Source organism: Scylla paramamosain, chromosome 26, assembly GCF_035594125.1.
Source record: "Scylla paramamosain isolate STU-SP2022 chromosome 26, ASM3559412v1, whole genome shotgun sequence".
NCBI classification, from domain to species: domain Eukaryota; kingdom Metazoa; phylum Arthropoda; class Malacostraca; order Decapoda; family Portunidae; genus Scylla; species Scylla paramamosain.
This window is the reverse complement of record NC_087176.1, coordinates 1,242,501-1,265,000: the sequence shown is the minus strand read 5'-3', so window position 1 is coordinate 1,265,000 and position 22,500 is coordinate 1,242,501. Positions and strand designations below refer to the sequence as shown.

General features: G+C 43.1%; 1 protein-coding gene across 6 annotated transcripts in view; it reads left to right on the top strand.

Annotated features, from left to right (window-relative positions):
- LOC135113549 (protein amalgam-like) overlaps positions 1-22,500 on the top strand; it is a 78,389-nt gene that overhangs the window by 42,384 nt on the left and 13,505 nt on the right. For all 6 annotated transcript variants that reach the window (XM_064028804.1, XM_064028801.1, XM_064028805.1 and 3 more), the window contains 2 exons: positions 2,579-2,697; positions 13,136-13,321. In XM_064028804.1, coding sequence (XP_063884874.1) covers positions 2,579-2,697; positions 13,136-13,321 — 305 coding nt within the window. The remainder of the gene's footprint in view (positions 1-2,578; positions 2,698-13,135; positions 13,322-22,500) is intronic.

Sequence of the window (22,500 nt, the reverse complement as noted above, 5' to 3'; positions counted from 1 at the left end):
AAGATGTAAAAAAAAAATGTTTATAACATGTTTTACTTGTGTTCGCTATTTTCAACACTTAATCATTGAATGCTGAAATATATTATTGCATTAAGTAGGAAAAACTCTCGTCAACACAGTAATATGATCGGAATGCAGATAAACCTCCGCATATTGAAAACACAGAGTCATTTATGGCAACATGTCACTCGCTGCAACCATCACGGCGGCGCGACACTTGGCGTGGCGTGTGCAGGCGGGCTCCGTATGACCAGGTCTGCGAAGCGTCTAAAAATCAGAACCCACCAGCCGCTGTAGGAAGGTCCTTTAAGATGCTCCGCAGCTTAGAGCATCTATTACCTGGTAATAACATGTGTGTGTATATTAGCAAACAGAAATTTAATCCCAGCAGAGAAATAGGATATCCTCCAGTACGTATACTTGCTGACACGTTAATTTATACAAGAAAATAATACAGATCTCAGGATGGTTGATATATCAATATGACACAACGACATCACGCACATCTTGAGATAATTAAAAGCACTAGAAACTCAAATATTGTGACTGTGACACTGAAATATATAAATATGCTTAATTTAATACAAGAAAATCATACGCGACTAACGATTATGAATATTTTAGAATAGTTAGAAAGGAACAAATTCAAATATTGCGACATTAACAAACATGATGCTCAACTTGATAGAAGACCATTACACATACCTGACTACTTAAAATGAATACACCTCCAGCTAACTGTGATACTTAGACAAGACCCCTGACAGTGAAATTCAGTAATTTAATAAGGTGTTACTGTACCACCAGCAGGCAAGGGGGTAAAGAGACCAATGATAGCGAAAGGAGAGATAGAGTAATTGAAATAATGAAGTACCTACAGTTTTATTTGTATGCAGTTAAATAGAGTTATTCACTAAGGTGCCACTGTGTCATTAGCAGGTGAGGGATGAAGAAACCAACACCAAAAGAAATAATGGAGCAATTCATATATATATATCTTAGTGGCTACAGATCTATTTCTATACAGTAATTCAGTCATTCAGGTATCATTGTGTCATCAGCAGTAAAGAGCTAAGGAGCCACGTGTCAGTCAGCCGTGAGATCAAGAACACTACTGGTCATCCCGCGCGTCACCACAGGCTCACAAACCTCGCCACCACAACTCACTATCTCGCGTCGCATACAAGGCCATGATATCAACAAATTAGTCAAATATTTCCATCTGTCGCCGCTGTCCCCCGTGTGCCGCGCCGCCGCTCGAGGGGGGAGGGAGGCGGTGGGGGAAGGGAGGTGCCTGCTTCCCAAATAAATATAAATGCAAATATGATTGATTAAATGAGGTCCCTTGGGGTGTTGTGGTGTGGTGCGGCCCCGCGGTGTTACGGTATTGTTGTGTGGCTGCGGGTGAGGCGGGGTGAGGTGCGGGGTGAGGCGGGGTGAGGCGCGGGATAAGGCGGAGCGAGAGAAGCGAGGAGAGGGAGGGTGTTGAGGAATGGGTGAGGTGATGGAGGAGGGGTGAGGAGGTCAGGGAGGCCGGGTGAGGCGGGGTGAGGGGGGGCAGAGTGATGGAGGCGGGGTGAAGGAGGCGGGGTGAAGGAGGAGGGATGTGAGGGCGGGATGAAGGAGGAGGGGTGATGGAGGAAGGGGGAAGGCGGGTTGAGGGAGGTGGGGTGAGGAGATGTGGGAGGCGGGATGAGGCGGGGTGAGGGAGACGGGGTGAGGCAGAGTGACAGAGGCATCGGCGCAGAGAGAGAGAGAGAGAGAGAGAGAGAGAGAGAGAGAGAGAGAGAGAGAGAGAGAGAGAGAGGGTGAGTTTTGCGGCGGAATACGAAGCTAAACTAGATTTGTCTGATGGCGTTTCTGGACAGGCCGTGGCGAGGGCAGACTTGCATTGAGGGCGGTGGTGAGGGCACAGAGGCGGCAGGGAACCAACCAACTCATCATTACGCGTGGCCTTTCAAAGTAATGGCGGTGGGAGAATACAGCGTTAATGAATACAGTATAGTCTTGAGGGTTTCCAGAGAGTGCCAGAGTGTGTGAGGTGCAAGTGGTGCCTCCAATGTCTAGAAATCATTGCTATAACCTATTCACTGCTACACATTTGTTCCCCATAACCAATTACAACTTTTTAATACATATTTTCGTGCTACAACCTCTTAAATAGATCTGTAATATATGGAATACAAAAATAATTCCCTTCTTTTTTGTGTTTCCTAGAGAATTATCTCCTTTAGTGCCCTCAATGTTAAATAGAAATTATCATAGAAGTAGAAGGTTCAAGAGGCGAGAATGAGCAGGCCTTTGGTGGCGTGGCGCGCGGCGTGATGAGGAGCAGCCACAGCGTAACTTTGTGCTTCAATATACATACGCGTGCACCACAAGTCAGCCAAATAGATACCTAAATTTTGCAGTTTCTCTTTTACCAAATTGTTCTCACTCCCCCTCTCATATGCCGCTACCAATAACTCCACCTCCCCTCCTCTCTCTCTCTCTCTCTCTCTCTCTCTCTCTCTCTCTCTCTCTCTCTCTCTCTCTCTCTCTCTACACGTGACTAACCCCTTTCTCTCTCTCCCCGCAGTGCAACACCCGCCCGGTATCCCCAAACCTTCCTTCTCTGAGCCCATCAACAACATCACTGTCAGCAAGGGGCGGGACATCACCTTCACCTGTGTCGTGAAGCACCTGGGCCAATACAAGGTGAGTCTACATGCTCTTGTACTGTAGCTAATACCTCTTAACCATTTCATTATCTGGTTTGTCTTTCCTTAATTGGTAACTACTGTGAGACATGTTTCATTGTTTTGTGTTAAAGATACCTGTGTGTTTTTATTTATCATAAGGGAAAAGAGAGATACGTGTTTGATTTTTGACTTGCGGTAATGAAACGCTGACCAAATTTTCCATTTCTAATTTCATGTATCCTGGATTGTGTTCATTAGAGGGAAAAAAAATCTAATACGTGTTATAATTCCAGCTTGTAATAGTGAAACGATGATATTTTTCCTTGTAATCGTAAATTCATAACAGTATTTAATGTATTTAATGTTCTAAAATATTTGGTATCTGTTTGCACACGCGCCACCTTCTTTTCAAACCCTTCATAGCATCTTCATCATCCTTCCACATCCCTTCATTATCATCACATGTGTTTACTCCAAATCTATTTTCACCGCACCGTATCACTCACCAGCCTTATTTTGCTATTTTCCCCGCTGCTTATCCCTCATTAGCTTGTTTTGTCGCCGCAACTTTTACTCCCCCATTGAATCCCGTCCCCCTCCCATCCAGAGATCTCATTACGGACACCTGTGGATGGATCTCCCTGCTATTCACCCCAGAGCGTCACCCATGTTTGCTCTCCTCGTGCTACTCATGACGCAGCATCCCCGAGCGTTTTCTTTGCCGTCCGCTCTTCCATTTGTGTCTCCGTTTTCTTCGTTCCTAAGCTTCTTACTCTTGTTCTTGTTCTTTTCTTGTACTCCTTCCTATGTTTCTTATTTCGTTCGCTACTTTTCTCCGCTTCTTTATTTTTCAAGGTTCTTTTTTCTCTTCCTCACTATCAGCCTCTCTTCTTAAATCATTTTCATATTTCTTTTCTAGTTCTTCGCTTCTTTTTCTCTTCTATAACACAGCCACGCCCTTCTCCCCTCCCCGCGCTCGTGTCATCCTCATCTTTGTTCTCCCTTTCCTTTTCTTCCCTTCTCCAATGCTACCCTCCTCCCCCTCCTCCTTCTCCTCCTCTTCCTCTTGTTCATTAATTTCATCGTCTTCCTTCTCCCGTTTCATCATCATACGTATTAAATTTAACTTCACTTCCTTTTCCTCCTTTCACTAGTTTCGTCTTCCTCTTCCTCTCGTTCGGTCATAATGCCAACTTCCTCCTTCTCCTCCTCTTCTTCTTCCTCTTTCTCCTTTTGTTATTTTTATCCTATTCCTTCTCTCGTTTGATCATTAGTGTTAGCTTTCTCCTTCTCTTCCTTCTTCGCCTTCCTCGTTTCGTTCTATAATTAATGCTAACCTTCTCCTCCTCTTCCTGCTCCTCCTCCTCTTTCTCTCATTCACTAGTTTCACTCTCTTCCTTCTATTCACTCTTTTCACCTTCCTCCTTCTCCCTTTCCATCATTGCCAACCTTCTCTCCTATGTCACCCTCCATTCCCTTCCCTCCCAGCCTCTCCCATCTCTCCCAGCCTGTCTCGTAGCGGCGCCCCATCAGCGAGGGATTAGCGGGAACGAAATACCAACTGAAGATGATCCGCTGTCTATTGCTGGTCACCTCTTGTGGTTTCCTCAAATGTTATGACCGAGGCCTTGTTGAGACGGGGAGGAAGAGGGGTGGGAGGGGCAGGTCAATGGAGGGATAAATGTAAGGGGATAAAAGGAAGGGGAGAAGGAAAGTGAGGCTGTAGGAGTGAAGGGAATGAGAAAGGAAGGGTAGGGTGGCGAGTGGAAGGTTGGAATGGTGAAGGATGGTGGCAGTGATAATTGAGGTGATGGTGATGATGATGATGATGATGATGATGATGATGATGATGATGATGATGATGATAAAAAGAGAAAAGTGATAGAAGCAGTAAAGTTATTAGTAGATAATGAGAAAAGCATGATGAAAATAAATGAAAAACAAGGAGAAAAGTAGAGAGAGAGAGAGAGAGAGAGAGAGAGTGGGGCTGGCTGGTGTGGGTCGTGAGAGAGGAGCAGCTGGAACCCTCAGCACACTTGGGGCGATAAAGTTCTTCCTTATCTCTAGTCTTTGTGTTGATGTGCTTCATACGTCACTCCCCTTCCCCCTCTCCCGTCCTGGCACTTATCACCTCCCCATTCCCCCATCTCCCCATTCCCCCATTCCTCTAAACCCCATAGACATTACCCCACATTACCCCATCTCCTCCTCACGCGTCATTTGTGCAAAGGAGTGAAGGGATAAGAAAGGATACAGTCAGGTGATCAGGATTGGTTCCCTTCTTAGGATAATTTGTTTGTCCCGTCTTCGCGCTGCGCCTGTGTTGTTTACAAGGTTCAGAAGTGACGGTGTTTGTACGGGAGCTTGTTATGGTGTCTACAGGGAAACAAGTGTGTAATGTTGAAAAAGCACGTATATTTATAAATTCGATAGACAAACTGCTTCCTTCTCCCGCTGTCTCTAAATATTTGTATTCATGATAGGTATAAAAAAATTTGATATACCACAATACTAACAAGCTAAGAAAAAATATAAGTTCAAGTGCCTTCTTTACAATAATACTCCGTGGTGCTGGCGTGTTTGCAAGGCGCTGCCAACACTGACAGCGACACCTCAATACAAGGACATAAGGAAGACGCATCCCAGGCAACATTCCTCCTCCCATCCCTCTCTCCTCTTTCATCCTTCCTCCCCCTTTTCACTCCCTATCTCTTCCCCTCCTTTCCCTCACCTCACCTTTCATCCCGTCACCCCCCACAACCCTCCCGCTCTTTCCCTTAACACCCCACAGTCTCCCTGCCTCCCATTCCCTCCTCGTCTCTCTCTTCCCATTCCTTCCTCGCCTCTCTCTTCCAATACGTATTGTTTCCTTCGGGAGACAGACAGCAAATGATATGAAATACGTGCGTAAAAATATGAGAATTTGACATTAGCGAGTGACACACACACACACACACACACACACACACACACACACACACACACATACAGAGAGACACGCGCGCGTCATCAGAGCCATACGTTAGATCATAAACACACACAAAATAATGTAATATAGAAGAATTACGATGAAATTAAGACTACCATGAGAGAGAGAGAGAGAGAGAGAGAGAGAGAGAGAGAGAGAGAGAGAGAGAATCACACTTTACACCATAAATACACATGAAAAAACAATAACGTAGCAAAAAGACGATAAAATTAAGGTTCTCATGAAACAGACAGACAGACACACACACACACACACACACACACAGAGAGAGAGAGAGAGAGAGAGAGAGAGTGTCCACGCCCCTGCTGGTCCCTGGAGCAATACTGTCCGGCGTAATGTCTGTGTGAGATTGTCCAAGTGTTCCGAGGCAGATTGTACTCTTTGTGGCTCGAGTGTGTATTGCCGCCCTCTCCCGCCTGATTATCGCCGCCACGAGGGACCAAAGGAAGGGGAGGAGCGACCGCAGCGAGCCGGGAGACGAGAACGGGGAAGGTAAGATGAAAACGAAGGGACAAGACGACCGCGGGAGTAAATGAGGATGGCAAGAGACAGAGAGAGAGAGAGGGTAGTGGTGTTGGTGGTGGTGTTGGTGGTGGTGTTGGTGGTGCTTTTCCAGAATGACATAATGAAGAGCAAAGCAAGGCGAAAGGAGACGAGAGGATGGAAAGGAGGTGTGGAAACGAAGGGATAGAGAGAGAGAGAGAGAGAGAGAGAGAGAGAGAGAGAGAGAGAGAGAGAGAGAGAGAGAGAGAAGAGATGTTGAGATAAACGTTAGAGAAAATGACACGACCTAAAAAATAGAAATAAAGAGACATAATATAAAATGAATAGTCAACAACGAAAGGAAGAAGAAAACACTGGATAAAAATACGAATAATAGAAAAAGAAAAGGAGATGAAATAATAATAATAAAGAAAACGACAAAATGAAGAAGGAAAGGAAGAGATGGGTAAGAGAAAGTGCTGGAAGATAATGCAGAGGGGAAAAAGAGGGGAGAGAGAGAGAGAGAGAGAGAGAGAGAGAGAGAGAGAGAGAGAGAGAGGAGTAGGAAGAGTAGTAGTAAGAGGGAAGAGGTGATGCTCCGGCCCAGCAATGCTCTCCCCAACGAGTGTCATTCATGTGGACGCGATATGCTCTCCCTCTCCCTCTCCCTCTCCCTCTCTCTCTCTCTCTCTCTCTCTCTCTCTCTTGGTGTTCTTTTTTTTCGTCACTAATAATTGTGTTACGGAAATTAGATAGCCTCTCATTCCAACACACACACACACACACACACACACACACACACACACACACACAAAATAAAGAAATAAAACGATTGTCGCACCTTTGTCTAGCGTAACAAAGGCACGCGAGAGGAGTCTTCGTTAAGTCTTACTGGAGTCTGGATTAGAGAGAGAGAGAGAGAGAGAGAGAGAGAGAGAGAGAGAGAGAGAGTCGAGGCCAGAACTGAGGGAAGTGGAGGCTCTCTCTCTCTCTCTCTCTCTCTCTCTCTCTCTCTCTCTCTCTCTCTCTCTCTCTCTCTCTCTCTCTCTCTCTCTCTCTCTCACACACACACACACACACACACACATCACTTTTCTTCGGTTCTTTCTTAATCTGATCATCAAAATTACGACTCAAAATCCAATGAATATTAGAGATAGGAGCTGTAACACCTATGAATGATGACTGAGGCACACGCTTACACTCTCTCTCTCTCTCTCTCTCTCTCTCTCTCTCTCTCCTCTCTCTCTCTCTTCTCTCTCTCTCTCTCTCTCTCTCTCTCTCCATAAAAACACCCCAGTACATAACAAACGGAAACTAAATCAAACCAAACATCCCTGTATAATTTATGTCCCTGGTTTAAATTCGATTGCATTCATATTCTTAAGCAAACCCTCTCCCTCTCTCTCTCTCCCTCTCCCTCCCTCTCCTATAGCGCTGAGGTGGAGAAGGGAGAGGATCGGCAGTATCATCACGCTCTCCCTGTGACTAGTGGCTGCCTAGCTTCTTACGGATTTGTAGCCAGAACGGCGAGAAAAACAGCTATTGAAATTCAAAGGTTGACGCCTGATCTGGCATTGACTCAGCTCCAGAAGGATTACCTCTACTTGTTGGACGGAGCTTGGGGGTAGAGGGGGAGTGCGGGGTACAGGGGGAGGTGGGGGGTACAGGGGGGAGTGGGGAGGTACAGGGGGAGGATTACGCCCCCTTCTTAGCTTTCCTCCTCCTCTCTTCTTCTCCTCCTCCTCCTCCTCCTCCTCCTCCTCCTCATGTCCCTCTCTCTCTCTCTCTCTCTCTCTCTCTCTCTCTCTCTCTCTCTCTCTCTCTCTCTCTCTCTCTCTCTCTCTCTGGTAGTTCGTTTTTTTTTTTTCTTCTTCTTCCTTCTGTCCGTAAGCTTCTTTTATTTATCTTTTTTTTCTTTCTTTTTGTTCTTTCTTGTTTTCTTTTATTTTTTATTTTTTCCTTTCTCTCGTTCTTGTTCTTCTTGTTATTCTTCGTCTGTATTCTCCGTTTTTCTTTGGTTATCTTTCCTTTTTATTTTTCTTGATTCTTATTCTTCTTCTTCTTCTTCTTCCTTATCCTCCTCCTAATCTTCTTTTCACTTCTTCTCCTCTTGCCTCCTCCTCCTCCTCCTTTCCTTTACAGTCTCTTTCCCTTCTTTTCTCCTCTTCCTCCTCCTCCTCCTCCTCCTCCTCCTCATCCTCCTCCTCCTCCTCCTCCTCCTCCTCCCTTTTCGTCTTTCTCCCTTCCTCTTCCTCCTTTCTTTCACTTGTTGGACGAAACTGGTTGTGACGGATTACTCTCTCTCTCTCTCTCTCTCTCTCTCTCTCTCTCTCTCTCTCTCTCTCTCTCTCTCTCTAACATTTTTTCCACAACTCGTTCAAAAACTTAACATGAATAAGCCACTGGAACTTCGTTTTCTATACTCTCGTTTTCTGTTGTGTCTAAGGGAGTGTCATTCTTATCGTCAACATTTATATTCTGTTCTTCTTTTATATTACTTATCATTTTTTTTCTCGTTTTTTTTTCTACTTAAGATCCTCAAGTTTGTGAAGCTTTTGGCGTTTCTAGGTTCTCTTTTCTTCTTCTTTTTCTCTTTTATTCTTCTTTTTCTTTTTCTTCTTCTTCTCCCTCTCCTCTTCCTCCTCCTCCTTCTCCCAAACAACAGCTGTAAGTCGAGTCTGACGCTCTTGCACCTGACCATTCTCTCTCTCTCTCTCTCTCTCTCTCTCTCTCTCTCTCTCTCTCTCTCTCTCTCTCTCTCTCTCTCTCTCTCTTTCTCACACACACACACACGAAAAAGACAAATAAACAGACACACAGACAACGAGACAGAGAAAGATAGAGAAACACTAACACACAACACACGAGACAAACACAAACAGACAAACAAACAGACGAACACAAAAACAGAGACTACCTCCCCCCTTCCCTCCAACAACACAATACGTAAACGCAGCTCAAGGAAACTACGTCACAAATTTGCACCGTCTATCGTAAGGGTCGTTGTGGGTAAGCAAGAGGACACTTGGGGGTAGATCCAAGGGACATTAAGATGACAGCGGAGGGGAGAAAAAACGGGGGCGGGTTTGGATCGAGCGGCAGCGGCGGCAGAGGAAGCGAGCATAAAAGAAAATACTGATGCGTTGGGTTTCTGTTCAGTGATGAGGTGTGGAGGAGTCCAGTGATGAGTGAGGAGAGGTGGGAGTGTGTCGTAGTGCAGGGCTGAGTAAGGTCTCAAGGTGTTCTTGGGTGATGAATGAGGAATGAGTGAAGGTAGAGGAGGATATGTAGTCGTATTAATGTGAAGGTTATATAGAAACGATATTAGTGTGTTAGTGTGGGTAAGTAATGTTTTGTTATTGGGTGTTGAATGAGGGATGAGAGAAGGAAGAGAGGATATGTATTCGTATTAATGTGAAGGTATAGAGAAACGATATGTATCAGTGTGTATTAGTGTGGTAGGAAGGATGTGTGGTAGTGTTGCGGGTAACAGTGAGGAATGGATGAAGGAAAACCGAAAAATCAATAAAGAAAAAAAGTATTAAATAAAGGTGATAATTTTTTCCTAAAGAACATATACCATTGCATTCATAAATCATTGCAAAACGGGAAGTAAATATAAAAAAATAACATAAGACTAGAATAAAATGAATAAAAAAGAGATATGTAAATAAGAATGATGGATGGAAAGAGGAAGATGACAACAGCAGAGAAATATGGATGCCAGGAAATAGCAGGACGGGGAAAAACAATAACAAAAGAAGAGAGAAGGTGAAGAAATACATAACTCAACTAGAGAGAGAAAGAATTTATTTGGCAAAGGATAAACTGAATTTGGAATTTTATGAATACTGCAGGTCAAAGATTTTTCCAGCATCCCCCCCTCTCTCTCTCTTTCTCTCTCTCTTTCTCTCTCTCTCTCTCTTTGTGTGTGTGGTGTTAATGGCAGTTCATTATACATCATAGTCATAATTTGGCTTCGTTTCTCTTAACAAAACTGGAAGAATGCCAAAGATAAGACAAATGGGAGAGAGAGAAAGAGAGACAGAGGAAAAAAATAAACGATTAAACCAAAACGAAAGATAAATATAAAGAAAGCGAAAACTTATGAATGAAGAAAAGATGTAATATGCTTAGTAATATATAGAGGATCAGACTGCAGAAGACGAAGAGTGAAGGAAATTAAAGGGGCACTAAAATATTTCGACATCAAAATAGAAAAAGAAATAAATAGTTTGGTAAGGGTGAAACATTCCCTCCTACGTAGACTCCGGCAAAATAAATAAAAAAAGAATGGAAGAAACGTAGCGATAAAGAGTGACAGAAGATGAAGAGTGAGACAAAACTAAAGAAACACTCAAACATTCCGATACAAAAACAAAAATAAAATAAAATAAAAAGTTTACCAAAAGTGAAATATTTTGTCCACCACAGTAAAAAAAAAAAATAGAATATACGTGACGATAAAAATAACAGACTGCAAAACTGAAGGCGAGGAAGAGTACAGAGTGAGCGAGCGAGTGAGTGAGGGAGAGAGAGAGAGAGAGAGCAGCGGCAGATCAAGTGAGGGAAAGATTTATCGAGGAAGGGGCGGCCAGCATCACCCAACTGTTGCCTTCTATCACTGTGGGCAACTAATATCACTCAGGAAATAGACTTTAGGGGAGCTGAAATCCATTTGTGAGTGGAAGGTAATGCATTTTTGTGTTCATGGCAGTGGCGGCATGTTCACTCCCACAGCAGAGCGAGAACTGGACCCGGCAGACGTCTGGGTCCTGTATTATATAGGACACACTGGCTTGTTGTGAAGTCGACGTTGTATTTTGAATGGGTTTTTGTGTTCACTGTATTCTTGGTGGTTTGTTTATAAGTATATTTCGTTTTGACATTGTATTTTTGGATATAATAGTTTTTTTTTGTTGTTTTTTTTTTATTTATGTTGTATAGTGATGTGTTTAAGTACGATTATATTCTTGGTATTAATGATTTTTCTTATATTTTTTTTCTTCTGGTTATTATATTATATTTTTAAGTTTATTGTTGTATTTTGATAGATTTAATTATGGATTGTATTCCTGGTATTTTTGTTTTTTCTTAGATTTTTTTTATAAGACTCTACTTGTGGTGTATTTGTTTATATTTAGAAAGTGAAAGCGAGAGAGAGAGAGAGAGAGAGAGAGAGAGAGAGAGAGAGAGAGAGAGAGAGAGAGAGAGAGAGAGAGAGAGAGATTCGTCTTTAATATTTCGAATCACTCAAAATCTACACATTCCCTCTCCATATCCTTCCAATTTCCTCTCTCTCTCTCTCTCTCTCTCTCTCTCTCTCTCTCTCTCTCTCTCTCTCTCTCTCTCTCTCTCTTCCGGGTTGTCCGTCGATCTCCCCTTCCCTTACATTTACAAAACTCTCCTTTTCTTTACTAAAACCCCATTCCTTCTTTACCTTAAACCCCATCCATTCCCACCCCTTCTTAACCTCCCCCGCTACATGCTCCCCATCTACCCATCATCAGCCTGGCCGCCTTTTTTTTTCTCCCTTCACCTTCGCTAAGCAGATTCGTAAGACCTTTCTCTTTCCCGCTTCCTTGGCATCCATCTGACAGTCCCCGTAAGGTAATCCCGCAGCCCTCAGCCCGGAAAAAGCCCCCAGCAGCGACCCGTAGCCTCCCCACCTCCAGGAATGTCCAAGGCTCCCCTGTCCGAATATTTTTAGATGATAGCAGAGTGTGAAATATTCCGGATATATATTTTTTTTCTTTCTTTCGTATTTTATTGTTTTTTTTTTCTTTTTTCTTACGTGTGTGTGTGTGTGTGTGTGTATGTGTGTGTGTTCTACTACTCGTTTCTTTTTTCTTTATTTCTTTCTTCCCTAGTCTCTATTTCTGTGTTTTTGTGTGATTCTGTTAGTCTCTCTCTCTCTCTCTCTCTCTCTCTCTCTCTCTCTCTCTCTCTCTCTCTCTCTCTCTCTCTCTCTCTCTCTCTCTCTCTCTCTCTCTCTCTCTCTCTCTCTCTGCCTCCCTCCATGAGAACGCAACAAGCGGCGGTGATCAGAGTGGCGCCAGCTGTCGCCCATAGATGCTGTGGGAGTCGCCTGCTGTCTTCTATCGACCTTCAAAACAAACAGAACTCAAAAAAAAATTCAACTCCATGACGCGACACACACACACACACACACACACACACACACACACACACACACACACACACACACACACACACACACACACGAAGAAATGGGCATAAGAGGAATATATAGGCGCAGAACATAATAGATTAAGAATTAGAAGGATGAATAAGAATAAAAAGAAAGGAGAGGGAAAGAAAAACATGATACAAGGCTTTCTATTCGCTCTCACCCTCGTCACGTCCATCTCACTAATGCATAAGTCAACCAGTGGCTCCATTCTTTCACTCCTTTCACCGGTGACCTCTGAACTTTACGCCTGTTCCTCTCTTCATACAGGGACTGCCACGTGTAAGCCTGGTCGCTTCTTGCAGCTTCCCTTACTTCTTATGTTCTTATGTTCTTATGTTTTTCACTGCGACACGAGACAGTTCACAGCACCAGAAGTAATGCATGAAGTCTTTAAAAGCATCTACAAGAAAGTACGTAATTAAAAAAAGAATAGATTTTGTAATGTCTGCCCGGTTTAAAGATTGGAGGTGGTGGCTGTAGAACAAGTAAAGATGTCTCAGTGTGATTGGTAATTAAGGAAAGGTGTACCAAATAGCAGTCAAAGGCTGAATCAAGTTACCTGGGTGTCGAGATTGGCAAGAGGTACAGAAAATGATATAAAAAATAAAAGAAAGAAAAAAACTCAAATTGCCCCATCTGAAAAAAAGAAAGACGAAAGGAGTGAATTAACAATCTTTCCTCTCCTCTACCGAAACAAAGGTTAAAGGAGTAAATCAACACTCTCCTCTCCTCTACAAAAATAAAAACCAAAGAAAAAAATATATCAACAACCTCTCTCTTCTCCAGGTGGGGTGGGTGAAGGCGGACACCAAGGCCATCCAGGCGATCCACCACCAGGTCGTGACGCACAACCCCCGTGTGTCAGTCACCTACAGAGACCGCACCACCTGGAACCTTCACATCAAGAACGTGCAGGAGGACGACCGCGGGGTGTACATGTGCCAGGTGAACACTGACCCAATGATTGCTGAGGTGAGTCACGCAGGTGTGTTGTTGAAGGGAGTGTTGTGAGGCAGGTGTGTACTTTGGGATGGGGTTGTGGGACAGTTATGTTTTTGGGGGGCTGCGTGAGGCAGGTGTGTTTGGGGAGCTTGTTAGGCAGGTGTGTTTGGGGAGCTTGTTAGGCAGGTGTGTTTGTGAGGCTGTGTGAGGCAGGTGTGTTTTGGGGAGCTTGTAAGGGAGGGAGGAAGGTTTCAGGGTGAGGAAGGGGGAAAGAATAGAGGGGTGTGTTTCAGGATGAGAGAGGAAGGAAAAGAGTGCTTTTGTGTGTGTGTTTCAGAGTGAGTGAGGGAGGAAGGGTGTTTCAGGGTGAAGAAGGGAGGGAAGAAGAGTGTTTCAGAGCGGAGAAAAAATAGCCAGGTGTTACAACAATTTAAAACAAGTCAGGTGTGTCACTGGGAGATTACACGGGGAGGTGAGGAAGGTGTTTGCTGGGTGAAGGAGGAAGAGTAAGCAGGTGTTGTAGTAAGCTAAGACAAGCCAGGTGTGTTGCTACAGGCTTAGAGGAGCGAGGGAAGGTGGAAGGAAGGTGGAGGGAAGGTGAAGGGAAGGTGGAGCAGGAAGTTTATTAAGTGAAGAAGAGAAAAGAAAAATTGTCAAGGTTTTCAAGCAAGAAGGGATAGAAAAGAAAGCTTGATAATAAAGAGAGCTTAAATAAGGGGAGGCGTTCCAGAAAGCTTAAATAAGGGGAGAATTTTCCATAAAGTTTAAATAAGGGAGTGTTTTCCAGAGTTTAATAAAGAGAGGACGTTCCAGAAAGCTTGTTGAGAGAGACAATGTTTCAGAAAGCTTAGAATAAAGGAAATAGAGGATGACATTTCTTTAAGCTTAGATAGTAATGGAGGGAACAAAACAACACAAAAAAAAATACTGAATAACTAAGAAAAAAACAAAAAAGATTCTCCAGTTTGTTGAATGAAGGAGGAAAAGAAAAATACAAGGCGGTACAAAAAGCTTATCAAGTGGAGGAAAACAGTCAATGAGGTGTTATCAGTAGATTAGCCAATGAATGAACGATGGGAAGTATAAGTAAAGTGACGAGATAAGTACTGAGTTTAAATAGCAAGGGAAGGCGTTGCAGATAAGGATTACGACTGATTAAGGAGAAGATTAGATGCTGTTAAGATAATGATAATGTTAAGATTAGGTTAGGATAATATATTGGAGTTGACAGATAAGGTTGGGAGTTTATGAAGATGAAAGAAAATATATAATAGAGGAAACAATACGAAAATATTGATTCGAATTTTCATTACATCATGAAAACAAATGAAGAAAAAAAAAATAAAAGGGTTATTAAGATGTGTAATGTCTCCATATCTGTCTGTCTGTCTGTCTGTCAGTGTGTGTTTGTCTGTCTTTCCGTGTGTCTATATGATCATTTGTATATCTGTCTGTCTGTCTGTCTGTCTGTCTGTCTGTCTTTATGTATGTATATATCTATGCGTGTGTAAACGTATATATGTATGTATGCGTCTATAAAAGTATGTATGTATGTATGTATGTGTGTATGTATGTATGTATGTATGATAATCCACCTATTTGTCCATCTGTAAGTTTATTTATACGTTTATCTATCAGTCTCTCTCTCTCTCTCTCTCTCTCTCTCTCTCTCTCTCTCTCTCTCTCTCTCTCTCTCTCTCTCTCTCTCTCTCTCTCTCTCTCTCTCTCTCCCTTGTCTTTACAAATACAGGGAGTCTTTTACACATTAAAGTGAGAATGATGAGTACTCCCTATCTTAAAAACTAACCCCTCTCTCTCTCTCTCTCTCTCTCTCTCTCTCTCTCTCTCTCTCTCTCTCTCTCTCTCTCTCTCTCTCTCTCTCTCTCTCTCTCTCTCTCCACATCATCGGTCTGGAATTTATCGCCACTCGGGGATAATTTACCCACACAATTAATTTGGCTGACTGCCAGTGTCGTTCACGTTAGTCGTCGTCCCCCTGCTTTTTGTTCCCCCCCACGACCCTTGCCCCCTCTCTCCCGCCCTCTCCTTACCCTCTCCCTTCCCTCCTCCCCTCTCCCCCTTCATCTTGGTTGCCCTCTGTCCCTCCCTCCCCTTTTTCTTGCTCCTTTCCGCCTCTTCAGTTCAGGTTCTTTATAAACTGTCATTGTTGTTTTTGTTGTGTTGTTGTTTACTGTGTTGTTTTGATGTTTTTTGATGGGAATTTGGGGTTAGCTTAAGAGAGAGAGAGAGAGAGAGAGAGAGAGAGAGAGAGAGAGAGAGAGAGAGAGAGAGAGAGAGAGAGAGAGAGAGAGAGAGAGAGAGTACTGTTGAGACACGAGGATTCACTCATAATTAAGTTTGAAATTCTCCAGGGATTAACTGCTGGTCCCCTACTTCTCATTTTTCATCTCCTCGTCCTTCTCCTCTCTCTCTCTCTCTCTCTCTCTCTCTCTCTCTCTCTCTCTCTCTCTTGCTATACTGCTATATATTTTCTAGTGAATATCTAAAAGCAACATTACATTACATTACACACTTATTATTAAACATCCTTTCAAAATCATCTATCTTATAACTCATTCTTCTTCCTTTTTCATCATCTCATCACAAATTTTAGACCTAAGATACATTTACTTTTTACCTCTTTCCTCATACTCTCCTCCATACAAGCTTTGAACATTCCTCTCTTCTATCTCTCATTTCTCGTTTTCGCTAACCATTGCACTAAAAAATCCTACCATGTATTCCCTCCCTTACTTTCTCTCACTCCCACAATCACTCGTTCTTTCCAATCTACTTTTCTAAACATTTCTTCCTCCTGTGACCTTTACTTCCATATAACTAACTTCACCGTAAACCTCCTCTTAGTATTCACTCACTCACTCACTCCCTCACTCACTCGTTTTTTCCCACCTTCTACCTCTCTATGCCCTCTTCCTCCCTACTTGCATTACTCTACCACATAGCTAAACACTTCACCGTAAAGCTCCTCCCAGTATTTACTCCCTCCCTCACTCACTCACTCGTTTCTCCCACCCTCTACCTCTCTATGCCTTCTCCCCCCTGCTTACTTAACTCTACCACATATACCTAAACACTATCGCGAACTTCCCCGCAGCATTTACTCCCCTCGCTTGCCGACAACACCCTCAGTCTTTTCTCCTTCTCCTCGCGGCCCTAAAGTATCCTAATCTCCACAGCCTCTTCTATTTTACGAACGGGTAGTTTTATCGACGATTTCAAGAGAGGCAGCGTCGTCCCCGCGTCAGGAGAGGTAGAGGCGAGCCCCGGACTCTCGCGGCCCTCACCCGGGCAGGCGAGGCGAGGCATTAGTGGACTACTGGCTGTGTTTGAATAGGCAAATAGTGAGCACTGAGAGTGGGAGTGTCTGCGATCACTAAATGTATTGATTTCTCTCTCTCTCTCTCTCTCTCTCTCTCTCTCTCTCTCTCTCTCTCTCTCTCTCTCTCTCTCTTTCTCCCCTCTTGTTTGTTGGTGTGAGAGAGAGAGAGAGAGAGAGAGAGAGAGAGAGAGAGAGAGAGAGAGAGAGAGAGAGAGAGAGAGAGCGTGGACACCAAACAATAATTCATTGGTAAGGTTCAGTGTAAATATACACATGCACGCACGCACGCACACGCACACGCGCGCGCAGACACACACACACACACACACACACACACACACACACACACACACACACACACACGGAATACGTACACAGCTAATAGTTCTTGTACATTACAGATCAGAGTGTTATGCCAAATTATTTATATCGAAAAAGGTTGCTTTACTTTGTCGTTAATTTAACCAATCTATAGTCTATTTATTTGTCTGTTTCTGTCTGTCTGTCTGTCTGTCTGTCTGTCTGTCTGTCTATCCATCTATCTGTTTATATATATCACTAACTAGCTAGCCAACTTACCATCTATCTCATTAACTAAATAACCAATTAAACAGCTACCCAACTAACCAACTCACTCATTCACTAACTAGCTATCTATTCATCTATCTATTTATCCATCCATCCATCTACCTACCTTGCCAGATGACCAACCACAAAGAAACACCCACAGAAGCATTCATACAGAGCCAGTACACTCCTACACCTTCTTCCTGGAGCCTCATTAGGACCCCAAACACACCATCTCACGTCTGATTCGCAAACAAAACCTTTCCGTCTCTCACACAAATACGCGGAGCTGCCAGACGCACAACAAGGGTCTGCCACTGAAAAAAAATTTTTAAAAAGACGGCAATTCTACGCACAAAGGCAGGGAAAGGAGCGTCAGAGGAAAGGAGAAAGGAAGGAAAAGGATGATTAAAAAAGAAAAGCTGTTTTATTCCTTTCTGGAGAATCTTTGGGAGTGAATGAGAGGGAATAGGAGAAGTGGTGAAGAAAACGGGAAGTGAAAGGAAAAGTGGTGTAAGAGAAGGACTTTAACTCGATTCTAATGACTTACAGGAAAAGAGGAAAAGGAAAGTAGGAAAAAAAGGCTTATCTTAGGAAGTGGCTGGAAGGGAAAAGGAAAAAAATGGGTCAGAGAAATGGAAGAAAAAAGCAGAAGACTCCATTTAATTAACTTATAGGAAAGGAGTAAAAACGGAAAAAGGAAAATAAGACGCATTATTTTTTTTCTGCCAACTCTCAGGAATAAAAGTAGGAAAAGACCGGGAAAACTGACAGGAAAAAAAGAAAAAGAAAAGAAAACGGATGAAAAGACAAAAGCACCTTTCTGCCAACCCCCGGGAAAATAGTAAAAGGAAACAGAACATTGGAGAAAGAAAGGGAAAACACGCAGGAAAAAGACAGACAGAGAGAGAGAGAGAGAGAGAGAGAGAGAGAGAGAGAGAGAGAGAGAGAGAGAGAGAGAGAGAGAGAGAGAGTGGCCCCTTTCATCCAGCTCCTCTAAATTTCTGGCGGGAAGACAAGGGGGTCATTTTCTCACCCACATTAAACGCCCACAAGGTCTTCTCGCTTTGAATCCTCCCGCTTTATAATACGCGCCAGTCCCGTGCTTCCTCAAGTCGAGCTAAATCTGAGAATAAAAGGCCGAGGTGCCCTGTGATTTATTAGCTTCGTCCTGCCGGGAAATTACCTTTAGAGGGGCACGTGGGGCGCGGGGCAGGAGGGCCAGGACGGGTGGCGGTCTTTATGCACAAAAATGACCATAAATTCTGTCCCTTTTATGCGTTTTATAATATTTCCGCACGATTTTTGTTCGCCGCCCGGAGTAAGTGCGGCGCGGAGTTTATTTTTTTGAGAAACGGTTGTCGTTTACCCGCGCCCGCCAAGGCTGGAATGCAGTGCTGTTATTGTACGCGGGGGAATTCAGCCCGTGTGTTTGCGAGGCAGGACAACCAAGGCGGGGGAAAGAAGGCGTCTATGTAAAGGTGGCGCCTCATTCTTAATGGAACTGAAGGCTCAAATATACAACAAATATGCAAGATTATGTTAGACTCGAGAGAGGCGGCACTAGGAAGGCGGCAGATGTGTATGTAAGGGTTATACTACACTCTAATGGAACTGAAGGGGCAAATATACTACAAATATGCAAGGAAAAATTATGTTAGACCCAAGTGAGGCAACACAAGGAAGGAGAAAGAAGGTGTCTATGTAAACGCTGGGCACATTCTTAAAGGGACAAATATACAACACATATACAAGAGAAGATAATGTGAGAGAGAAGTGAGGCAGACACGGAAGGAGAGAGAAACAGCTCGCCTATATAAAGCTTGTGCCAAATTGTGAATAGGAGAGGCAAATGTACAACAAATAAACAATAGAAGATAACGTTACACACAAGGGAAGCGGGAGAGAGAACGTATGTGTGTGTGTGTGTGTGTGTGTAAAGGTTGCGCCAATCTCTCAATAGGAATAGATAAATATATAAGAAAAAAAATCACATTATTCCTTGCATACGTTCCATTATGATCCCCCACATTTACAATAGGCCAGAATATTCAATAGATTTAAAAGACTCACGTTCAGCCAAGTACTTAACAAAGGCGAGGCAACGACAGATATAAAGAGCAAAACATCATCCCTTATATATTTCTACATTACGATCCGTCCCGGTCACAAAAGGCTGGAGTAAGCTTGAGTATGATTTAAAAGCTACTACAGCACCACTCTTAACTACACCACCACTCTTAAGCTTTCAGTATCAAAATAGAATTCTAAGGGAGCCTGAACGCATTAGGTATGGAATGAGCACAATATACCTTGCATTTTAGCGATTCCCTGCCAGTTATAAATACCCCTGAACATATCAAGCTAATGGTGCTGTTTTCTTTGCCATCTGTTATTGACGGCAGCTGTTTTCACCATATTTCTCAGCGTAGATAATACAAAATAAGACAGTAGGAGAATATAAGGAAGCGAGGAGTTGATAATGGAAATATAGCACAAGAACAACATGAAATAAGGAAAGCTGCTAATAGATGATGCAAATGGAAGAACTTAAGAACACAAGAACATAAGGAAAGCTGCAAAAAGGCATAGAGAAAACTGCAAACATGGAGTCTTTCTGTAAATCCCAACAAATATGAGAACTTAAGGACAGAACGTAAGGAAGACTGCAAGACACGCGGAAAACCACAAACATAAAGACTTCCTGTAAATCCAATCTAACTTTAAATAGCGAGTTTTAGAGACCAAAATAAGCAGATTTGCATAACAGCACAGTAAACACGTACAAGAATCCTATTGGTCCGGATAAAGCGCACATTTAACAGGTTCAGATCAAGGTTATGAAACGAAGTATTCCCTTAAGTATTCCTTCATAGCGGACGATGCGAGAATAAACACTGCTAGACTCATTATAACAAGATTTTTTTTTTTTTTTTTTTTTTGCAGTGATAGGATAGGATTTGATAGCACAGTAGAGGCCTAGTTGTCATAGTAAGCCTACCCTTGAATTACTCCCTAGCTCCACAGCCTCGCAGGGCAAAGAAGCGGGAGACGAATTCTTAAAGCATTGCATATTTTAACGTAGCCTTCGGGAAAATGAAGCGTAAATTTAACCATACGAAGGAAAGTGGTTATGGGTTGTTCAAGTCTCTCTCTCTTTCTCCCTCCTCTCTCTCTCTCTCTCTCTCTCTCTCTCTCTCTCTCTCTCTCTCTCTCTCTCTCTGTCTCAGTAAATCACCTCTTCTAAAAAGTAAACACGTTATTCCCACAGATTTTAATTAATTTTTCAATCATTCCTTCACTTTTAAATTCCATCTCAATAGGGAAACAAAACTAAACAGAGAGAGAGAGAGAGAGAGAGAGAGAGAGAGAGAGAGAGAGAGAGAGAGAGAGAGAGAGAGAGAGAGAGAGAGAGAAGAGGGGGAGAGGCGGCCTGGCTCTCCCATTAATATGTTTGTAGAGTCAGGAGAGGGAGATAAGGCAGCGGCCGAGAGAGAATAAATGCAAATCTCTACCCATAATGAGTCTTAATTGCTCTCCTCTCATGGGTTATTTACAGCCTTCGCTCTTGCCAAAAAGAGAGAGAGAGAGAGAGAGAGAGAGAGAGAGAGAGAGAGAGAGAGAGAGAGAGAGAGAGAGAGAGAGAGAGAGAGAGAGAGAGAGAGAGAATTACACACTACATTCATTACAAAATTATCAATATTCTTTCATTTTTTCTCATTCGTCCATTTCTCCATTAAGTCTCCAAAATGTATAATTGAATAGATGAATGAACAAAAGTGGTAAATGAAAATAAGGGAAAGAATTTTATGTCTATTTATCTGTTTGTTTGTCTGCTCTGTTTACTAATACATCAGAGAGAGAGAGAGAGAGAGAGAGAGAGAGAGAGAGAGAGAGAGAGAGAGAGAGAGAGAGAGAGAGAGAGAGACAGAGAGAGAGAGGAGGGACGAAACAAAGACACAGAAATTAACAGGAAATGAAAAAGATAAAAGAAGATAAGAAAACCAAAAACGAAGGAAGGAAAGAGACAAACACCGAAAACCGAAACGAGGGAGAGAGAACACAAAAGAAGGAAATAAACGTGATAAGAAGCAACACAGACAAAGAAAAGTTAATGAAGGCAAAATTTATCTCTTTTACTCAATGGAAGACAAATATATATAACCTTTTTTTTCTTTTTTTTTTTAATCTTATAAAACCATTGCACTTAAAATTTCTATATTACCTGACGATGAAATAAAAGGCCTTTGTTTAATGAGGTTTTATTGATGTCTGTCTTTTTTTTTTTTTTTTGCTGGGGGGGGAGCGGGGGGAGCACCGGTGGGAAGGGGAATTTGCACCTTATTGGGTTACCTTCACTTTTTAATAGACGTTGCCAAGAAAGAGAAGGAAACAGATGACGACCAGCAGTGTTCCATCAGGTGAGGTTAGGCCCCTCTGTACCTTACCTAAGTAGTGGTGATTAAACCTAACTTCACTTTACCTACCCTGACTAAGTTTACGTCTGGTTGTTAAATTTGAAAGCAGAGAGAGAGAGAGAGAGAGAGAGAGAGAGAGAGAGAGAGACGTACTTAGAGGTCAAACAGTCCCTCCCTCATGTGTGCTTTAGTAACTTGGCTAAATAGGTAGTAAAATGAAACCTTATTTTACCTAACCTTGCCAAATTTGTCTGGTGATTAATTTTCAAGGCAGAGAGAGAGAGAGAGAGAGTACAGAGACACAAAACTTCCTCCCTTATAAGCACTGCCTTGCTCACAACATTCGTGTCTCGCAGTGGACGTGGTGGAGATCACATGCAAATAAGGAGAACAAAGTCATTACCCTCACAGCTTCTACAGTCGATCAATATGTTAATGAACCTTCTCTCTGATCAAGCCCCTCCTCCCCCTCCTCTTCCCCCGTCCTCCTCCTCCTCCTCCTCCTCCCGGGGTAGATAATTAGCTACATTACCTCCAAAGAGTGCCAGGAGGAGGTGCCTCGCGCTCTACATTATGTCGCGGACACTCCCACACCTCACTCCCGTTATCTTCCCAACCCACCCACGCCGCTGCCAAAAATACGGTCTCTCTACCCCATTCCAGGCCTTCTTCCCTTCCTCCCCTTCCTCCCCCTCTCTCTCTCCTTCTTGTCTTGCCTCCACCAGTCTCCTCTATCTCCTAACTCCCACAATCCCCTTTTTTCGTGTGTGTCTCCCCTTCTAACCTATTATTAAGGGATTTGTGTTGTTTTTGTTCGTGTTGGTGTTGTTGGTGCTGGTGTTTGTGTCTCCCAGCAGTTTACTGAGACGGTCATGCGAGTGTTC